Here is a 14,292-nt window from a genome sequence, read left to right on the forward strand (position 1 = left end):
ATGTATTATTATTTCGTATTCTTTATTGAGCTTATATTTTTCCCTGTGTACTGAAAAGTAAACGGAAACCGAAATCGTGCAATTGAAAAATTGAAATCTTTTCTCGATCTGCTTCCTTCTCGTGAACATCTCTTTTGTCCGTTGCAATTGTGTTTTTAAATCTCCTGCTGTCATTCAATGTGGCTTTGAAAACGTTACCAAACTGTCGACAATTTAATTGATTTATGCTTTTATTGCTCTTTCTTGGGGACTTTTGGCAAAAGTGCAAATTGATTTTGAAAGTTGCAGTTGAAAAAGAAAGAATGAGATACAAATCAATATCAATAAACAATTTGACACACATAATTTAGTGAAAGACTTAAAGAAAAATCACAATATCTACTTTGGTGGGTTTATAAAGTTCAAAAGATACAATAGATTATTTACGCTTAAATTGATTAGTAAAGTGTAATTTTTAGTTATTTATTTAGCTTGATACAAAAAGATAATTAAAGAAAAGGTAAACAATTTCTCAAAATTTGACAACTTTTATTAATTTTTTCCCCAAATCAGATAAGTTAGGAGAAATGTGTTTCACTAAAATCATATTACAAGCACACGCCAATCTTTTCTTTCTCTTTTTTTAAGCCATACCTATATTTTTCGAGCTTAATATCATCTCAGATTACCGTTCGCTATTTTTGTGCCATCTAACCTTTACCACAACTGCTTGCGGCCAAGATCTTATTAAAGACAAGAAACCTCAGCACACAGGCTGCCAAAAAACTTTCACAACCCAAAAGAGCAAATTGGGCCTAACACAAATGCGCTAATTTTTAACCAATACAATAATATGTATAAGGCATATAAACCTATCTATATAACAAAAAGGGGAAATGTGAGGAAAACTTGCTGCACAGCTTGCTCAGTTAACACCCACGAAACACAACGAAATGTTAAACAATTGCATATGCATTTTTATGGAAAATCGGCTTTACTTCATATATATATATATGTATGTATAAACTTGTCTATAGATCTCTATCAAGAGACTGTCAGGCGCTTTACGCGATCTTCGCTCTCACCCACATCCGATTGGGATCGCTTTTCGCCCGCTAGACGTTCGCTAAAATCGGAGGCTGGAAGTCGCACATCTTGTAAGTTCTTTGCCCGCCATTGCCATTTTGCCAGCCGCATGTATCTTTAACTGGTATCTCGTTTTTGTATCTGTATCTTTTCTGTTTGTTTTGTTTTCGTTTCTGTTTTTGTTTACCAACGCTAAAGATGATTATTATCTAGAGGCCACTGGGCGACGTCGCAGCTCAGGTAAGCATTCGCTACGATTGTGGGAGGCTGGTACACAGAGATGAAAAACGATCTTAACTGATAGTCGATGGAAGCTTAATTAGCTGACAAAACATTAGGATCTTAGGATCTTTGGTTTCCATAAGGGATATTATAAAAACAATGAACCTTATTTGTTCCTTTTTTTACTAGACTTAAGTTGTTGATTTTTTTAAGGTGTATTAGAATAGTATCTTGTATCTGCAGAGCGTGTCGAGTTCTAGCCATTTGCGCAGGTGGCTGGCGTTTATGTATCTATGCATCTAGGCCAGTTGCTCGCTCCTTAAACGGTCATTCTGCAGAAAAGCAAAGAGCTTAAATTTATGGCCAAAATGTCAAAGAATTTTCCATGCAGAAGGCATGTAGGTATATCTCTGCATCTTCGGTAGCTCCAAGTATTGTCAAATTAACAAAGCCTAATGAGCCACTGAAAACGTGTTCAAATTTACCTCTAACTGTGGGTGTAATTGCATCTCTAATGAGCCATTGCCGTGACAATATTCACATTGACTTAATGTAGCAGCAAGTCAAGGTCTTTCTGGGGTTAACTATGCACATTTCATATTTTATTTATACCAAATTAAATTGGCCAAGTCCATGGATTAATGATTTGGGCCAAAATCGTTACGGTTTTAATATTAATTGAATTGATGAGGAAACTTAATCCATGAAAAATATTAAAATAAATTAAGTATTATATGAACAATGTTGGGGATTGATGGATTAGCTTCAACTTTCTTGGTTTATGTAAATTTTAGTGAAGGGCTTTGTGGGTTTTGTTTCTGTAACTTTTACTATTCAAAACAAAAGCTGAAAAAATCAGATATAAAATATATTTTATTGCAAAACAATTTATGAACTGAAGCTTTATATGTCATATTTAGTTTCAAGTTCGTTTTAAGCTTATTTAGTAATAATGAAAATTGAGACCAGATGCACATCAATTTGAAATGTCATAGAAAAAATTAGGTTTAATAATTGGAGTGTAATACAAAACCATTTAAACAGAAAATCTACATCCGATTTAATACTAATGAAGTATTAAGTATATATACGTGTAACTCAAATGCAATTTTAAGTGCAGATCATTTTCAGCAACGGCAATGTGAAAATTATGAACAAGTTGCCATATCTAATAGATGTGGGTGGCTGCAGTCAACAACAAAATTAAATTAACTGACACGACAGCCAAACTTGGCAAAATGTTGTTATGACTTCATTGAGCCGCATGCAATTTTTATTTAGCTTTTTTAATCCGCTTGTTTCCTGTAATTTTCCACTTAATGGTTTTTCCCCCCAGACATATAGAAAATAAATTGGTATTTAAAAGTGAAATCTCGGAGAGTATTCATTGCCACTTTTGACTTAGAAGTGGAATATTGAACAGCTTGCAAATGTCAAGTTTACAAAGCTAAAATCCGTTTATAGAATAGATATTCATTATGCGGGGGATCGTTCTCAATGGTTTTCCATTGAGCAGGGGTATATGCAAATATGCCAAATGACATCATACGCAAGTGGAACACAAATAAAAAATGAACTCTATTGGTAGAGATAAATGAAAACGCAGTCTAGCCAATTTAAACATTGTGTATATATATAGTATTATGATTGATGACCTAACGGGTGATACTAATGGGACCCCCCAACTTGAAATTGATTACCCCTTGAACAGATCACAACAGCGCAGTGCTGACAGCAAATACAGAGCAGTTCATCATTGGCCAGCGGGTTTGGCTTGGTGGCCTTCGTCCCGGACAGATTGCCTACATTGGCGAAACACACTTTGCACCCGGCGAATGGGCGGGCGTTGTCCTGGATGAACCAAATGGTAAGAAGGGATTTGAGACACTTTGTCTCATAGTTTACAATTTTAATTCTTATCTTTCCCTAGGTAAAAATGATGGTTGTGTGTCGGGCAAAAGATACTTCCAGTGCGAGCCGAAACGCGGCATTTTCTCACGCCTCACTCGTCTTACCACATATCCCATGTCTGGGGCCCAGACACCGACTTCTCCCTTGGCCAAAAACTCCCCGGACAGATCGCGCACAGTCTCGCCAACTGCGAGTATTCGTAGTTCTATGCTTCGCAGTCCCGGCATTGGTGGCAGTAAGTTTTCTTATGAGAAAAGGAGGAGGATTCTTTAACATTTCAACAAAATATTCCAAATTTTTTAAACAGAAAACGGCATGGCTGTGGGCGATCGTGTGATTGTCTCCTCTGGATTTGGCAGTCGTCCGGGTATCTTACGCTTTTTGGGTGAGACACAATTCGCTCCAGGCAATTGGTGCGGCGTGGAATTGGATGAGCCTAGCGGCAAGAATGATGGAGCTGTGGATGATATAAGGTAAACCAAAGAACCCATTGGTAAAATAAATTAAGTTTAATAGAAGAATTCAAGATTTATATGGCCCTATATGACAAAAATGAAAAACTAAACATCTCCCATTGCAGATACTTCGAGTGCAAGCCCAAGTACGGGGTCTTTGTACCTATAGCGAAGGTTTCGCTATCGCCGTCATCGAAGAAAACGCGTCTTTCGAGGACCGGATCACGGGAGTCCCTCACCTCGATCGGCACCATGAACAGCATCGCCACCACGGCCACGTCGCGCATGCGCATGAATGCTCAGGTATAAGCGGTGACCTCGAGATGAGCACCCCCTCACCATCCAGTTCTCCCACAGCAAAAGAACACTCTAAAATTCCCTAAAAAACAAAACACAAATATCGTTTAAAGTTCTGGTTCTGTTCTTTGTTACTTCTTAAATTTAACCCCTTAACCTATTTGATAATTTATTTTGACCCCTGGTACTAACGCGTTCCAATTCTAATCGCAAAATCCCGTTCCGTTCCTAGCAGCGCAAGTCGATCACGCCCGTTAAGCCAATTTTAGCGACGCCGAAAAGCCAATTTTCCATGCAGGTATGCTAACATCTACAAGATCCACAAATAAATTGTATGGTATTCGCTGTTGGTTTTTCCTTTCGGTTTTATAAGCTCTATAAATATGCAGAGCTCTATGCGTATAAGCTGTACTCGCTGTTAGTTTACCCAATCCATAAACGTTTAAATTATACTTGTTTTATACAAATTTCGGTATAATTTTTACTTTGCTGTACCTAACTGTATCTGTAAAATGCATATCTATGACATTTTAAAGTCTTAAAAATATTTTTATTGTTGCACTATTTTCTTTTGTTTTTTAAGACAATTTATAATGATTTTTACGTTAATGGATCGGTTAATTCTTCCTTTATAACTGTGGTTTAACCTTTAGTTTGTAAGCGTATAACTAACATAAGACACCAGTTCACACAAAACACTACACAACAAAAACCCACCCCTCAAACAACAACAACCCCACCAAAACAAACTATGTAAATTAATAATAAATGTATGCCTATGAAGTCCTTTATGCATTTTATGCCATGTGTTTGAGTTGGTTGATTATTTCACAATGTATTATAAACAATATTTAAATATTTCCTGCACGCTTTTGCTGATTACGTGTTGATTGTTCAATGTTTTGTTAAATTTGCTACTTTTACTTGCATGTACATATGTGTTTGCTGTCGCCGGTAAAAGGTAAAGCCACAATAAAGTAATGGGTGTTCCCTGCTACCAGCTGCACCCTATATATACTCCTGTACATACACCCACACTATATATATACCGATATCTGTATCTCTATATCCTCCTGTATCTTGTAAATGTGTGTTCAGGCATTTCATCAAAGCTTGCTTTGTGCTCTCTGTGCTCTGTTTATTTTTTGGTCGATCGATCGATATTGTAGGATCTGCTGCGCGAGAAGCAACAACATGTGGAGCAGCTGATGGTGGAGCGTGACTTGGACCGCGAGGATGCCCAGAATCAGGCGCTGCAGCTGCAGAAGAACATCAACGAGGTAATTATCTTCACCGATACCATGTACGCACCGCTGCCCTATGCGGATAGATCGCGACCCTATCGACCGCCCGGCAAGAAGTCAAGGGTTAAGAGTCCACAGCAACAACAGCATATCTGGGTGCCAACCACCCTGAGCAGCTGCATCACAACGAGTACAAGACCAACTATAACAGCAGCAACATGCAACAGACAGCCCTTGCAACAGCAACAGCAACATGTATTGCAGGCACAACAGCAACTTCAGCGGCAGGCCAAGCCAAAGAAAGTTTGGTTTTGCGATAAAAAGAAACTCTTTCCAGTTGGCTGAAGACAACACACAACACACACCGTGCCCAGTCAATGTTTGCTCAGTCATTTGTGCAGTTTCGGTTTCGACTAATTGCTTTTTGTTTTTGTTTTTATTTAATTTAATTTTTGCATTGCACCCTCGCTGACTGTTTGCAAACAAAAAATTGGTTAATTTTTCATTTATTATTCACTGTTATGTCTTTATAATTTTCCTCATTGTCTTGTGTTTATTTGTTGTTGGTTTAACTCAAACTCACTGAATGTTTGGCACGTTCTTTAACCACCAGTCATCTTCAAATTATCAGTCATTTCCCCAAAAAAAATGATTCATCTAATTAACTTCGAACGCTGAGGAGAGTACAAATTTCATAAGTTTAACTAGGCATGAAAGGTATTTGGGGGTTCAACAGCATTTAACTCGGTCAAAATTCGGCTAACAATGGGTTAAGGTTATTCTCGAAATGTATACAAACCAAATTGATTTAAAATCAACTTGCATACATTTAGCATACGTTTTGTGCTGGCACAAAATAGTTATTTACCTTGAAAATTGCATCTGATAAGATTGAATGGGTTAAATTAACATTTCATTTTTGTTTGCATCCAAAAGAATTTTTATTGAGTTCATCTCGGTTTAGACACACAATTATCATATACACTACTCAAAAATTATTACAGCAAGAAAAACGCAAAACCACTATTATAAATAAACAAAATTATTTGCATTCAGTTTTAGCACTTTTGCACTGTTGCTTACTCTTACAGAGCGTTTTAAAGGTATAAACATATATGGGATTTAAAGCCTATACTTTTAAAACGCACTGTACACTTTTATGTGCTTATTTTGCAACCGCTTTTGGGGGCTTTTCTAGAAGATGACTGTCTGGGATGATTGAGTTTTGTGCTTTCTGTTTGGTTTTGTTTTCAATAAATTGTTTGTGCTTATAATTATATGCGGATACGTGTTAGACTTTTCTATTTGTCGAGCGCACTTTGAGTTTGAGTGTTAAATTAGCAACAAAATTATCACCCAAAACCCCCGATCCGAACCACACCAATTCCATTACTCCTACCTATCTCATCCACTGAACCATCCATCCTTTTTAACGCAAAACCAAAAAAAACAATTTGAAATCAAAATTATGCTGGCCCTAGAAAAGAAATCCTGTTTGCACAAAACTATTTTTGTATGATTCTTATAGCAAATACTGATCGAAGCGGATCGCTGGAGACGCCTGATAGCGAGACACAGCATAAAGGTATCCGATCTGCGACGCGAGTTCCGCGGCTGGTCGGGCAAACACGAGAGGCACTGCATCCTGCACAGTGTCCTCACACCGCTGCGCATCAAGTAGAAATCTGGGACAGATGGATGGGCGATCACAGTGCTCAAAACTATTCGATTCGATGATTTTTGAAACTAACTTTCTTCGCACCGAGAAAGGAACCACTGAAGACAATGTTGAAGTCTGCACAGCGTTTTAAGCTGATACAACCAAATAAAGAATAAAAGATCTTTAAAATAATGAAATGAGAAAAACCTTAAACAAAAAAAAACGAAAGCCAACCCAAAAAAACCGAAACGAATAAAGTTGATTTAAGAGGTTTATTTGGCTTAAAAAAATGTAAAAACGAAATTTGGAAGAAAAAAATTGGAATATGGAAAAGTTGTCCAACAATTTTTGATTATTTTGTACGAAAGCGAATTTTTCTTGCTGTTGGTTTAGTTGATACGATATATACGAAATACACTTAAACACTATCTATATGAAGTAAAATACATTAACAATATGCAAAACATGTTTTAAATCTCCAAATGTTGTTTTATTTATGGTCATTACTTTTTTGCTAATCCCGTTTTCGTATTTCTCTGATCCTTCGATCCTTAGCTGAAGGCAAGAATTGTTGAATTGGAGTCGGCATTGGGAGATGAACGAAAGAAATCGGAAGAGTTGCAGTTCTCTGTAGACGAAGCACAGTTTTGTGGCGATGAAATGAATGTAAGAACGAGTAGATAGTTTGATTTGAAATGTACACTGACTTGTTTTGTGCATAATCGTAATTACACAGATGTTGAAAACATTATTTTGATTCCCTGCTTTAAGTTTCCCAAAGCCTATTTCGTAGCATTTTAGGACTGCCTTTTAAGTGCTGTTCAGAATTTTGCATTTTTTGATAGTTGTCAAATAGAAATAGCTTGTCATTGAAAGATTTGGTTTACCTATTTTCTTTTGTCATTCTTTTTTTCATAGGAATCCAATTTTTATCCACATTACAAGTGTAATATAATCGCCACATTTGTCGTAAATTATTTTTTTAGTCCAATAGATTTTCAAGAACTGAAAGTATGCTATAAAAATCTTAGCAATTCTAAGTTATTTAAACAAACACTCCTATGTGACAATTGATAACAGTCGGCACCCAATACAATGGCATTTTGATTTTCATTAATTGATGACTGTATAGCAGCACTCAGCAATAAAATACTATGACATTTGGTTTTAAATTATGTGCAACGTACCGCTGCTGTACACTGTTTGCGTGGCGGCAAAGAAGTGGCAGAGCTATATCGTATGCCCGCTTTATATAAAGCTGCCGACCGCAGCTGCAGAGAGAGTTTATATGCATAATAGATTAGCAAGTTTTTGTAAATCACCGAATATCATGTATAATTGTTAGGGGATTTGTTTTAACAAAATCCTTACACATATGTGGTAATTTAGGCAATCATAAATTAATGTTATTTAGCCTTTGCTACATTTATTTATTATCCAAAAGGAATATTTAAAAAAAGCTAGCGTATGTTTAATATTTGGCAATTAAGGCAATCATGCTTAATGTTTTAAAGGCATTGCTACATTTATTTTATTATATTTCAATAGACAAAAAGGAATAAATAAGCAATTTTAAATTTGAATAGATTTCTGATACATAGTTAGAAGTGTCGTTAAAATTTTATCCAACTTAGTTCGATTGAAGAGGTTTCACTTCAGCAATACAGACTTAAACCGTTTTATAGTAGAAAGAATATCTGTGACTCCCCAGAGTCACATATCGGGCATGCTACATATATTTGTTGAATTCTCAAGTAAACATAGTCAGAAACGAAAAAACAAAACAAGTCAATGTAAATTCCAATACGATAAGAATTAACCTGACCTTCTATTAATTTTAAAACCCATTTTTATAGGCTCAGTCCCAGGTCTACAAAGAAAAAATCCACGATCTAGAGACAAAAATCACACAACTGGTATCCGGTAAAGAAATAAAATAAATTATTTAATGTGAAATATTACTAATATTCCCCCTTCTGTGTTCTCCTCAGCTACTCCCAGTCTGCAGAGTATACCACCACCGCCTCCAGATGATAGCGCTTTAAAGGAGGAACTTTCTAAGCTCCAGGAAAAGTTGAATACTCAGCAGAAGGAAACGGAATCACGGATCGCCGAGCAGCTGGAGGAGGAGCAGCGGCTGAGGGAAAATGTAAAGTACCTGCAAGATCAAAATGCCACCCTTCAGTCAGAATTGCTTTCCAAGGATGAGGCCCTGGAGAAATTCTCCCTCTCAGAAAGTGGATTAGAAAATCTCCGCAGGGAACTAGCGTTGCTCAAGGATGAAAACGAAAAGCAAGCTGAGGAGACAAAAGCTGATTTCTCTCGAAAATTGGCTGAAAAATCGGAAATGCTGGAAAAGGTCACCTCCGAGTTGCAAAGCCTGAAAGCAGTCTCAGATACCCTAGAAAGCGAAAGGGTTAACAAAACCGACGAATGCGAGATTCTTCAAACCGAAGTCCGAATGCGGGATGAGCAAATCAAGGAGCTAAGTCAACAACTCGATGAACTAACCACCCAATTAAATGTACAAAAAGCAGATAGTTCGGCTCTGGATGATATGCTACGGTTGCAAACGGCTGGAAGTGATGAAAAATCGAATCTTTTAGAGAAAACCGAGAAGGAGCTAAATCAATTTAAGGAAGAGGCTTTGAAAAATCAACAGGAAAAAGAGCAACTTGAAAAGCAATTAACTGAATTAAAGCAATTGGCGGAACAAGAAAAACTAGTCAGAGAAAAGGCTGAAACTGAAATCAATCAAATAAAATTAGAAAAAGTAAACGTAGAGCAGCAATTGGCCTTAAAAGAAACTGAACTGGAGAACTTCCAAAAGAAACAGTCTGAAACAGAGGCTCATCTTCGGGAAAACAAGGATATTAATAGCCAGAAAGATCTTAAACTAATTGAATCTGGTGAAGCCCTTAAACAACTGCACCTTCAACTGGATGAGAAAACTAAAGTCCATGAAGCACTCTTAGCTGACCTGGAAGAGCTGAAGAAAAATCAGGAAACTGTTCTAAATAAAAAGGATCAGGATCTACAGCAGTTTCAGGCGAAGTCAAGTGAACTGGAAGGAGCTCTAAAGTCCACTCGAGAACAATTAGAGCTACTTCAACAACAGGCAGCCGCATCTGGAGAAGAGGGATCCAAGAACTTGGCCAAATTGCAGGAAGAGATTAGTCAGCTTAAGGCCCACGCTGAGAAAACTCAATCCGAGCTAAAATCTAGCCAATCGAATGTGGAAGCAAAGACCAAACAATTGGAGTTAGCCAATGGAAGTCTCGAGGAGGAAGCCAAGAAGTTGGTCAATCTGCAGGAACAGATTTCCAAACTTAAAGCCGAAGTGGAGGAGACCCAGTCAGCTCTCAGTTCAAGTCATACGGATGTGGAATCAAAAACTAAGCAACTGGAGGCAGCCAATGCTGCTCTCGAAAAAGTCAACAAGGTAAGGATCTAAATTTGTAACAATGAACTTAATAGATAGTGAATTTATATTTCTTATAAACCTATTTTCAAATAGGACTACGCGGAATCACGAGCGGAAGCTTCCCATCTGCAAGATCAGGTCAAGGAGATCACCGATACACTTCATGCTGAGCTCCTGGCTGAACGATCCTCTTCCAGCGACCTTCATACCAAACTCACCAAGTTTTCGGATGAATTGGCCACAGGTCAGAAGGAACTGACCAGCAAAGCCGATGCCTGGAGCCAGGAGATGCTGCAGAAGGAGAAGGAACTGCAGGAGCTACGATCGCAGCTTCAAGACAGCCAAGACACCCAGACAAAACTGAAAGCAGAGGGAGAAAGGAAGGAGAAATCTCTGGAAGAATCTATCAAGAATCTTCAGGAACAACTAGCTAAGTCTAAGGGGGAAAATCAAGAACTGAGCTCTGGCACCCAGGAAACCATCAAGGACCTTCAGGAGCGTCTGGAAATCAGCAATGCTGAGACTCAACACAAGGAGAAAATGGCCACTGAAGATGCCCAGAAGATAGCTGATCTTAAAACGCTTGTGGAAGCCATCCAGGTGGCTAATGCCAACATATCTGCTACCAACGAAGAGCTCTCCACCGTGTTGGAAGTCCTTCAAGCGGAACGGAGTGAAACTAATCACATATTCGAGCTTTTTGAAATGGAGGCGGATATGAATTCAGAGCGACTAATCGAAAAACTCACAGGGATGAAGGAGGAGCTGAAGGATACCCATCTTCAACTGGATGAACAGCAGAAAAAGTTCCAGGATCTGGAGTTGAAATTGGAGCAGACGCAGCAGAGTGAGCAGAATTTGCTACAGGAATCCTTGACTTCCAAGGAGCAACTAAAGGAACTACAACAGTCACTCGTAGAAGTTCAAGACTCTCTTAAGCAAAAAGAGGAACTTGTCCAGAAATTGGAAGGTCAGCTTAAGGAAACCAGTACCAAATTAGAAGGCCAATCAACTTCCTCCCAGGAAGTCCAACTAAAGCTTGAAGAAGCTGAGAAGAAGGAAAAGAACTTACAAGAGGAGAGTGCCAAATTAACCGAGCAACTACAGGCGCTACAAAAAACCCAGTCGGAACTCTCCGAGACTCTCAAGAAAAAGGATGAACTTGTACAGAGTCTAGAAGATAAACTGAAAGAAAGCAATACTCAACTAGAAACCCAAAATTCGGCGACTAAAGAAACCCAAGTTAAATTGGAGGAGGCACAACAGAGGGAGAAAGCTTTGCAGGAAGAGGCTGCCAAATTATCCGGTGAGCTGCAACAAGTCCAACAGGCCAATGGAGAAGTAAGGGATTCTCTAGTAAAAGTAGAAGGGTTGGTGAAAGTTTTCGAGGAAAAACTCCAAGCCGCCACCGCCCAGTTGGAAAGCCAACAGGCCACGAACAAAGAGCTTCAGGAGTTGCTGTTGAAATCACAGGAGACGGAGGGTAACCTACAGGGAGAATCTCTGGCAATCACCGAGAAACTACGCCAACTAGAACAGGCCAATGGGGAACTTAATGAGTCACTGTCCAACAAAGAGAAAAGCCTTAAAGATTTTGAAAACAAACTTCAAGAAAGTAATTCTCTACTGGAAGGACAAAAGAAAAGCCACAACGAACTCCAGGACAAGTTGGAAAAGGCTCAGGAAAAGGAAAGGAATCTACAAGAAGAAACCTCCAAGTTAGCTGAGCAGCTGAGTCAACTACAGCTTAAGAACGAGGAGCTTCAAAAATCCCTCCAGCAAAAGCAATCGCTTTTGGAAAAAGGCAACGAATTCGACACACAGCTGGCGGAGTATCAGAAAGTCATCGATGAAATGGATGATTCGGCCTCCGCTAAATCCAAGCTGCTGGAACAGCTGCAAAATAGAGTTGTGGAACTGGAGGCCGCACTCCATAAAGCCAACGAAGCCCAAAAGACTGCTAATCAGGAGACTAAGGAACTGAGGCGCCAGCTGGAATCGCTGGAGTCGGAGAAGACCAGGGAGATTTTGACCCTCAAGACACAGATGAATGGAGCAGGCAGCAGGTCTGGAAAGGGTGATGAACTTGAGGTGGGTTTTCCTTGATTTATTAGTAAATAGTTTTTTATTAAATATTTTTTCCTTCTTGTAGTCATTAGACACCGAGACAAGTCTTGCCAAGATCAACTTCCTCAACTCAATCATTGCCGACATGCAACAGAAGAATGATGCTCTCAAGGCCAAAGTCCAGACCCTCGAAACCATGCCTATGGATTTTACCAAGTGAGTTTCCTTAGTTAAAGATAATCATCTCGTATTCTAATTATTTCTAGCTAATTTGCTTTATATTTATGGAAACTAATATTCATTGTTTTATATATTTCCAGACCGCATGCCTTTGATGTGCTGACGAAGCGAAAACCGGCTCCCAGACTTTTCTGCGACATCTGCGATGAGTTTGATCAGCACGAGACGGAGGACTGTCCAATCCAGGCTAGTGAAGATCGGGATTACTCCCCGCCACCATCGGAGGCCAATAACAATGAGAAGGAACGCAAGCTGCCTGCACCCAGAAAATACTGCGATTCCTGCGAGGGTAATTAGAAATATTAATAATACTATTCTGAGTTATATCTAACTTTGTAATTTATTTTACCTTTTCAGTTTTTGGCCATGATACCAGCGAATGTGCCGATGATGAAACCTTTTAGCTCTACATAAATTCTAAATTATTTTCCGTTTTACTTTGTTTTGACTTTATAGCATAATCTTATTGCGAGATCTATCAGATGAGATAACTTTTACCTCAGCAGAGAGCTTCACTCAATCACACAAAAACATTCTCTATCTAAAATTGTGATCTTGCGTTATGCACACATTTCATGGATAATAGTCTATTTTAAATTGTTTTTATTTATTTAATGCGATTCGTGGCCCACACAATCGGTTGTTTTCGTAATTTTTGAGTGTAAACATAGTGTAAAAAAAAATTAAAAATCAGAATTTGGAAGAAAACTGCAAAAATTTATTGGGTTTTTATGAGTGGTACAAGTAAAATTAATCGCCGCCCTCCTTTTTCTCCTTAATGGCATCCTGGAAATAAAGAAATGTCGGAATTAGGAATGGTAATTGCAAGGATACAGATAGGTTTTCCATTTCTATATAATGGATAATGGATATATATTACTTGTCTTACTTTGAATCGCTCTTCGAAAAGGGATAATTCCGCTAGGAGATCTGTAATGGCATTCATGAAGGCTTCTTGTGGGGAATAATCCGCCGTGGTTTGAATCCGGATAACGAACTTGTGCTCTAGAGGATGGGGAACTTTGTAGCCGGCAAACAAAACATTGGGGTCCTTCAGCAACTGGCTGTGGGTTAAATAACCATTTTAGTTCGTGATGATTATTCCGACCTATTAATCAACTTACTTGCGGATCATGTTTCCCAGAGTGTGATCCTCTTTGTTTATCGTAAATATAGCCGCATTTGTCACTTTGGTGTCCAGTTCCTTGATGATTCTGCCACCGCGCCAAAACAAACACGAAAATTGGTTACAGGTGGTTAATTGGGGAAGTTTTCTACGTTTACTCACTTTTTCTCGCCTTCATAGAGCAGGAATGACTCAAAGGTGGGTGGCGCATTCATTTTGTATGCTTATTTTCCGTAAATTTCTGCCAAAATCGAAATTGTTTATTAAATACGCCTTCCACGCTCAGAAAATTCGCTGGCTTAGTGTTCCAAAACGCATAAACGCGTTGAGGGATGCTGGTTTAGCTAAATCTAGCTAAAATTGGCTAGAAAAATTTAAGTAGTTAATTTTGATGAAGGTATAAAGCATGTTTGTTTAAATAAAACAAAATTTAAAAACTAAAATAAGTTTGATACTGCCAGGTCAAAAGTAATCAAAAAAATTGAAAAGGTTTTTCTGAATAAAGAATTTAGTACAACCAAATTATAACTCTCAGGTGTTTATGAAAAAATCCTTCAGTTCAAAGTTTTATGTATTATATT

The 14,292-nt window shown here is 38.3% G+C and overlaps 2 protein-coding genes across 23 annotated transcripts in view; one reads left to right on the forward strand and one right to left on the reverse strand.

Annotated features, from left to right (window-relative positions):
• CLIP-190 (Cytoplasmic linker protein 190) overlaps positions 1 to 13,302 on the forward strand; it is a 27,757-nt gene extending 14,455 nt beyond the window's left edge. For 5 of the 22 annotated variants that reach the window (XM_065865986.2, XM_065865990.2, XM_065866020.2 and 2 more), the window contains 13 exons: positions 2,999 to 3,154; positions 3,218 to 3,433; positions 3,506 to 3,671; positions 3,779 to 3,956; positions 4,183 to 4,248; positions 5,120 to 5,230; positions 7,410 to 7,520; positions 8,711 to 8,777; positions 8,846 to 10,296; positions 10,372 to 12,369; positions 12,431 to 12,561; positions 12,666 to 12,874; positions 12,943 to 13,302. In XM_065865986.2, the coding sequence (XP_065722058.2) occupies positions 2,999 to 3,154; positions 3,218 to 3,433; positions 3,506 to 3,671; positions 3,779 to 3,956; positions 4,183 to 4,248; positions 5,120 to 5,230; positions 7,410 to 7,520; positions 8,711 to 8,777; positions 8,846 to 10,296; positions 10,372 to 12,369; positions 12,431 to 12,561; positions 12,666 to 12,874; positions 12,943 to 12,989 (4,907 nt within the window). In that variant the 3' untranslated portion in view covers positions 12,990 to 13,302. Of the gene's footprint in view, positions 1 to 1,016; positions 1,137 to 1,263; positions 1,306 to 2,998; positions 3,155 to 3,217; positions 3,434 to 3,505; positions 3,672 to 3,778; positions 3,957 to 4,182; positions 4,249 to 5,119; positions 5,231 to 6,722; positions 7,321 to 7,409; positions 7,521 to 8,710; positions 8,778 to 8,845; positions 10,297 to 10,371; positions 12,370 to 12,430; positions 12,562 to 12,665; positions 12,875 to 12,942 lie in introns of those variants that run through there. The other 17 variants (XM_065865972.2, XM_017079744.4, XM_065865983.2 and 14 more) reach the window with 14 other exon arrangements.
• On the reverse strand, positions 13,282 to 14,033 carry Polr2J (DNA-directed RNA polymerase II subunit RPB11). The gene is made up of 4 exons (XM_017079881.4): positions 13,874 to 14,033; positions 13,710 to 13,799; positions 13,475 to 13,649; positions 13,282 to 13,371 (listed from the first exon to the last, which is right to left on the reverse strand). The coding sequence occupies exons 1-4, from the start codon at positions 13,924 to 13,926 to the stop codon at positions 13,336 to 13,338; spliced, it is 354 nt and encodes a 117-aa protein (XP_016935370.1). The 5' UTR covers positions 13,927 to 14,033; the 3' UTR covers positions 13,282 to 13,335.
• Between the last annotated feature and the right edge of the window lie 259 nt (positions 14,034 to 14,292).

This window comes from Drosophila suzukii, chromosome 2L (genome assembly GCF_043229965.1).
Source record: "Drosophila suzukii chromosome 2L, CBGP_Dsuzu_IsoJpt1.0, whole genome shotgun sequence".
Taxonomy (NCBI): domain Eukaryota; kingdom Metazoa; phylum Arthropoda; class Insecta; order Diptera; family Drosophilidae; genus Drosophila; species Drosophila suzukii.

Bases quoted from the DNA above. Each gene is read 5' to 3' on its own strand.
- Polr2J (XM_017079881.4), bottom strand. From the start codon at position 13,926: ATGAATGCGCCACCCACCTTTGAGTCATTCCTGCTCTATGAAGGCGAG. The intron at 13,800-13,873 runs GTGAGTAAACGT...GCGCGGTGGCAG, and splicing joins CTCTATGAAGGCGAGAAAAA to AATCATCAAGGAACTGGACA. The intron at 13,650-13,709 runs GTAAGTTGATTA...TTTAACCCACAG, and splicing joins CTGGGAAACATGATCCGCAA to CCAGTTGCTGAAGGACCCCA.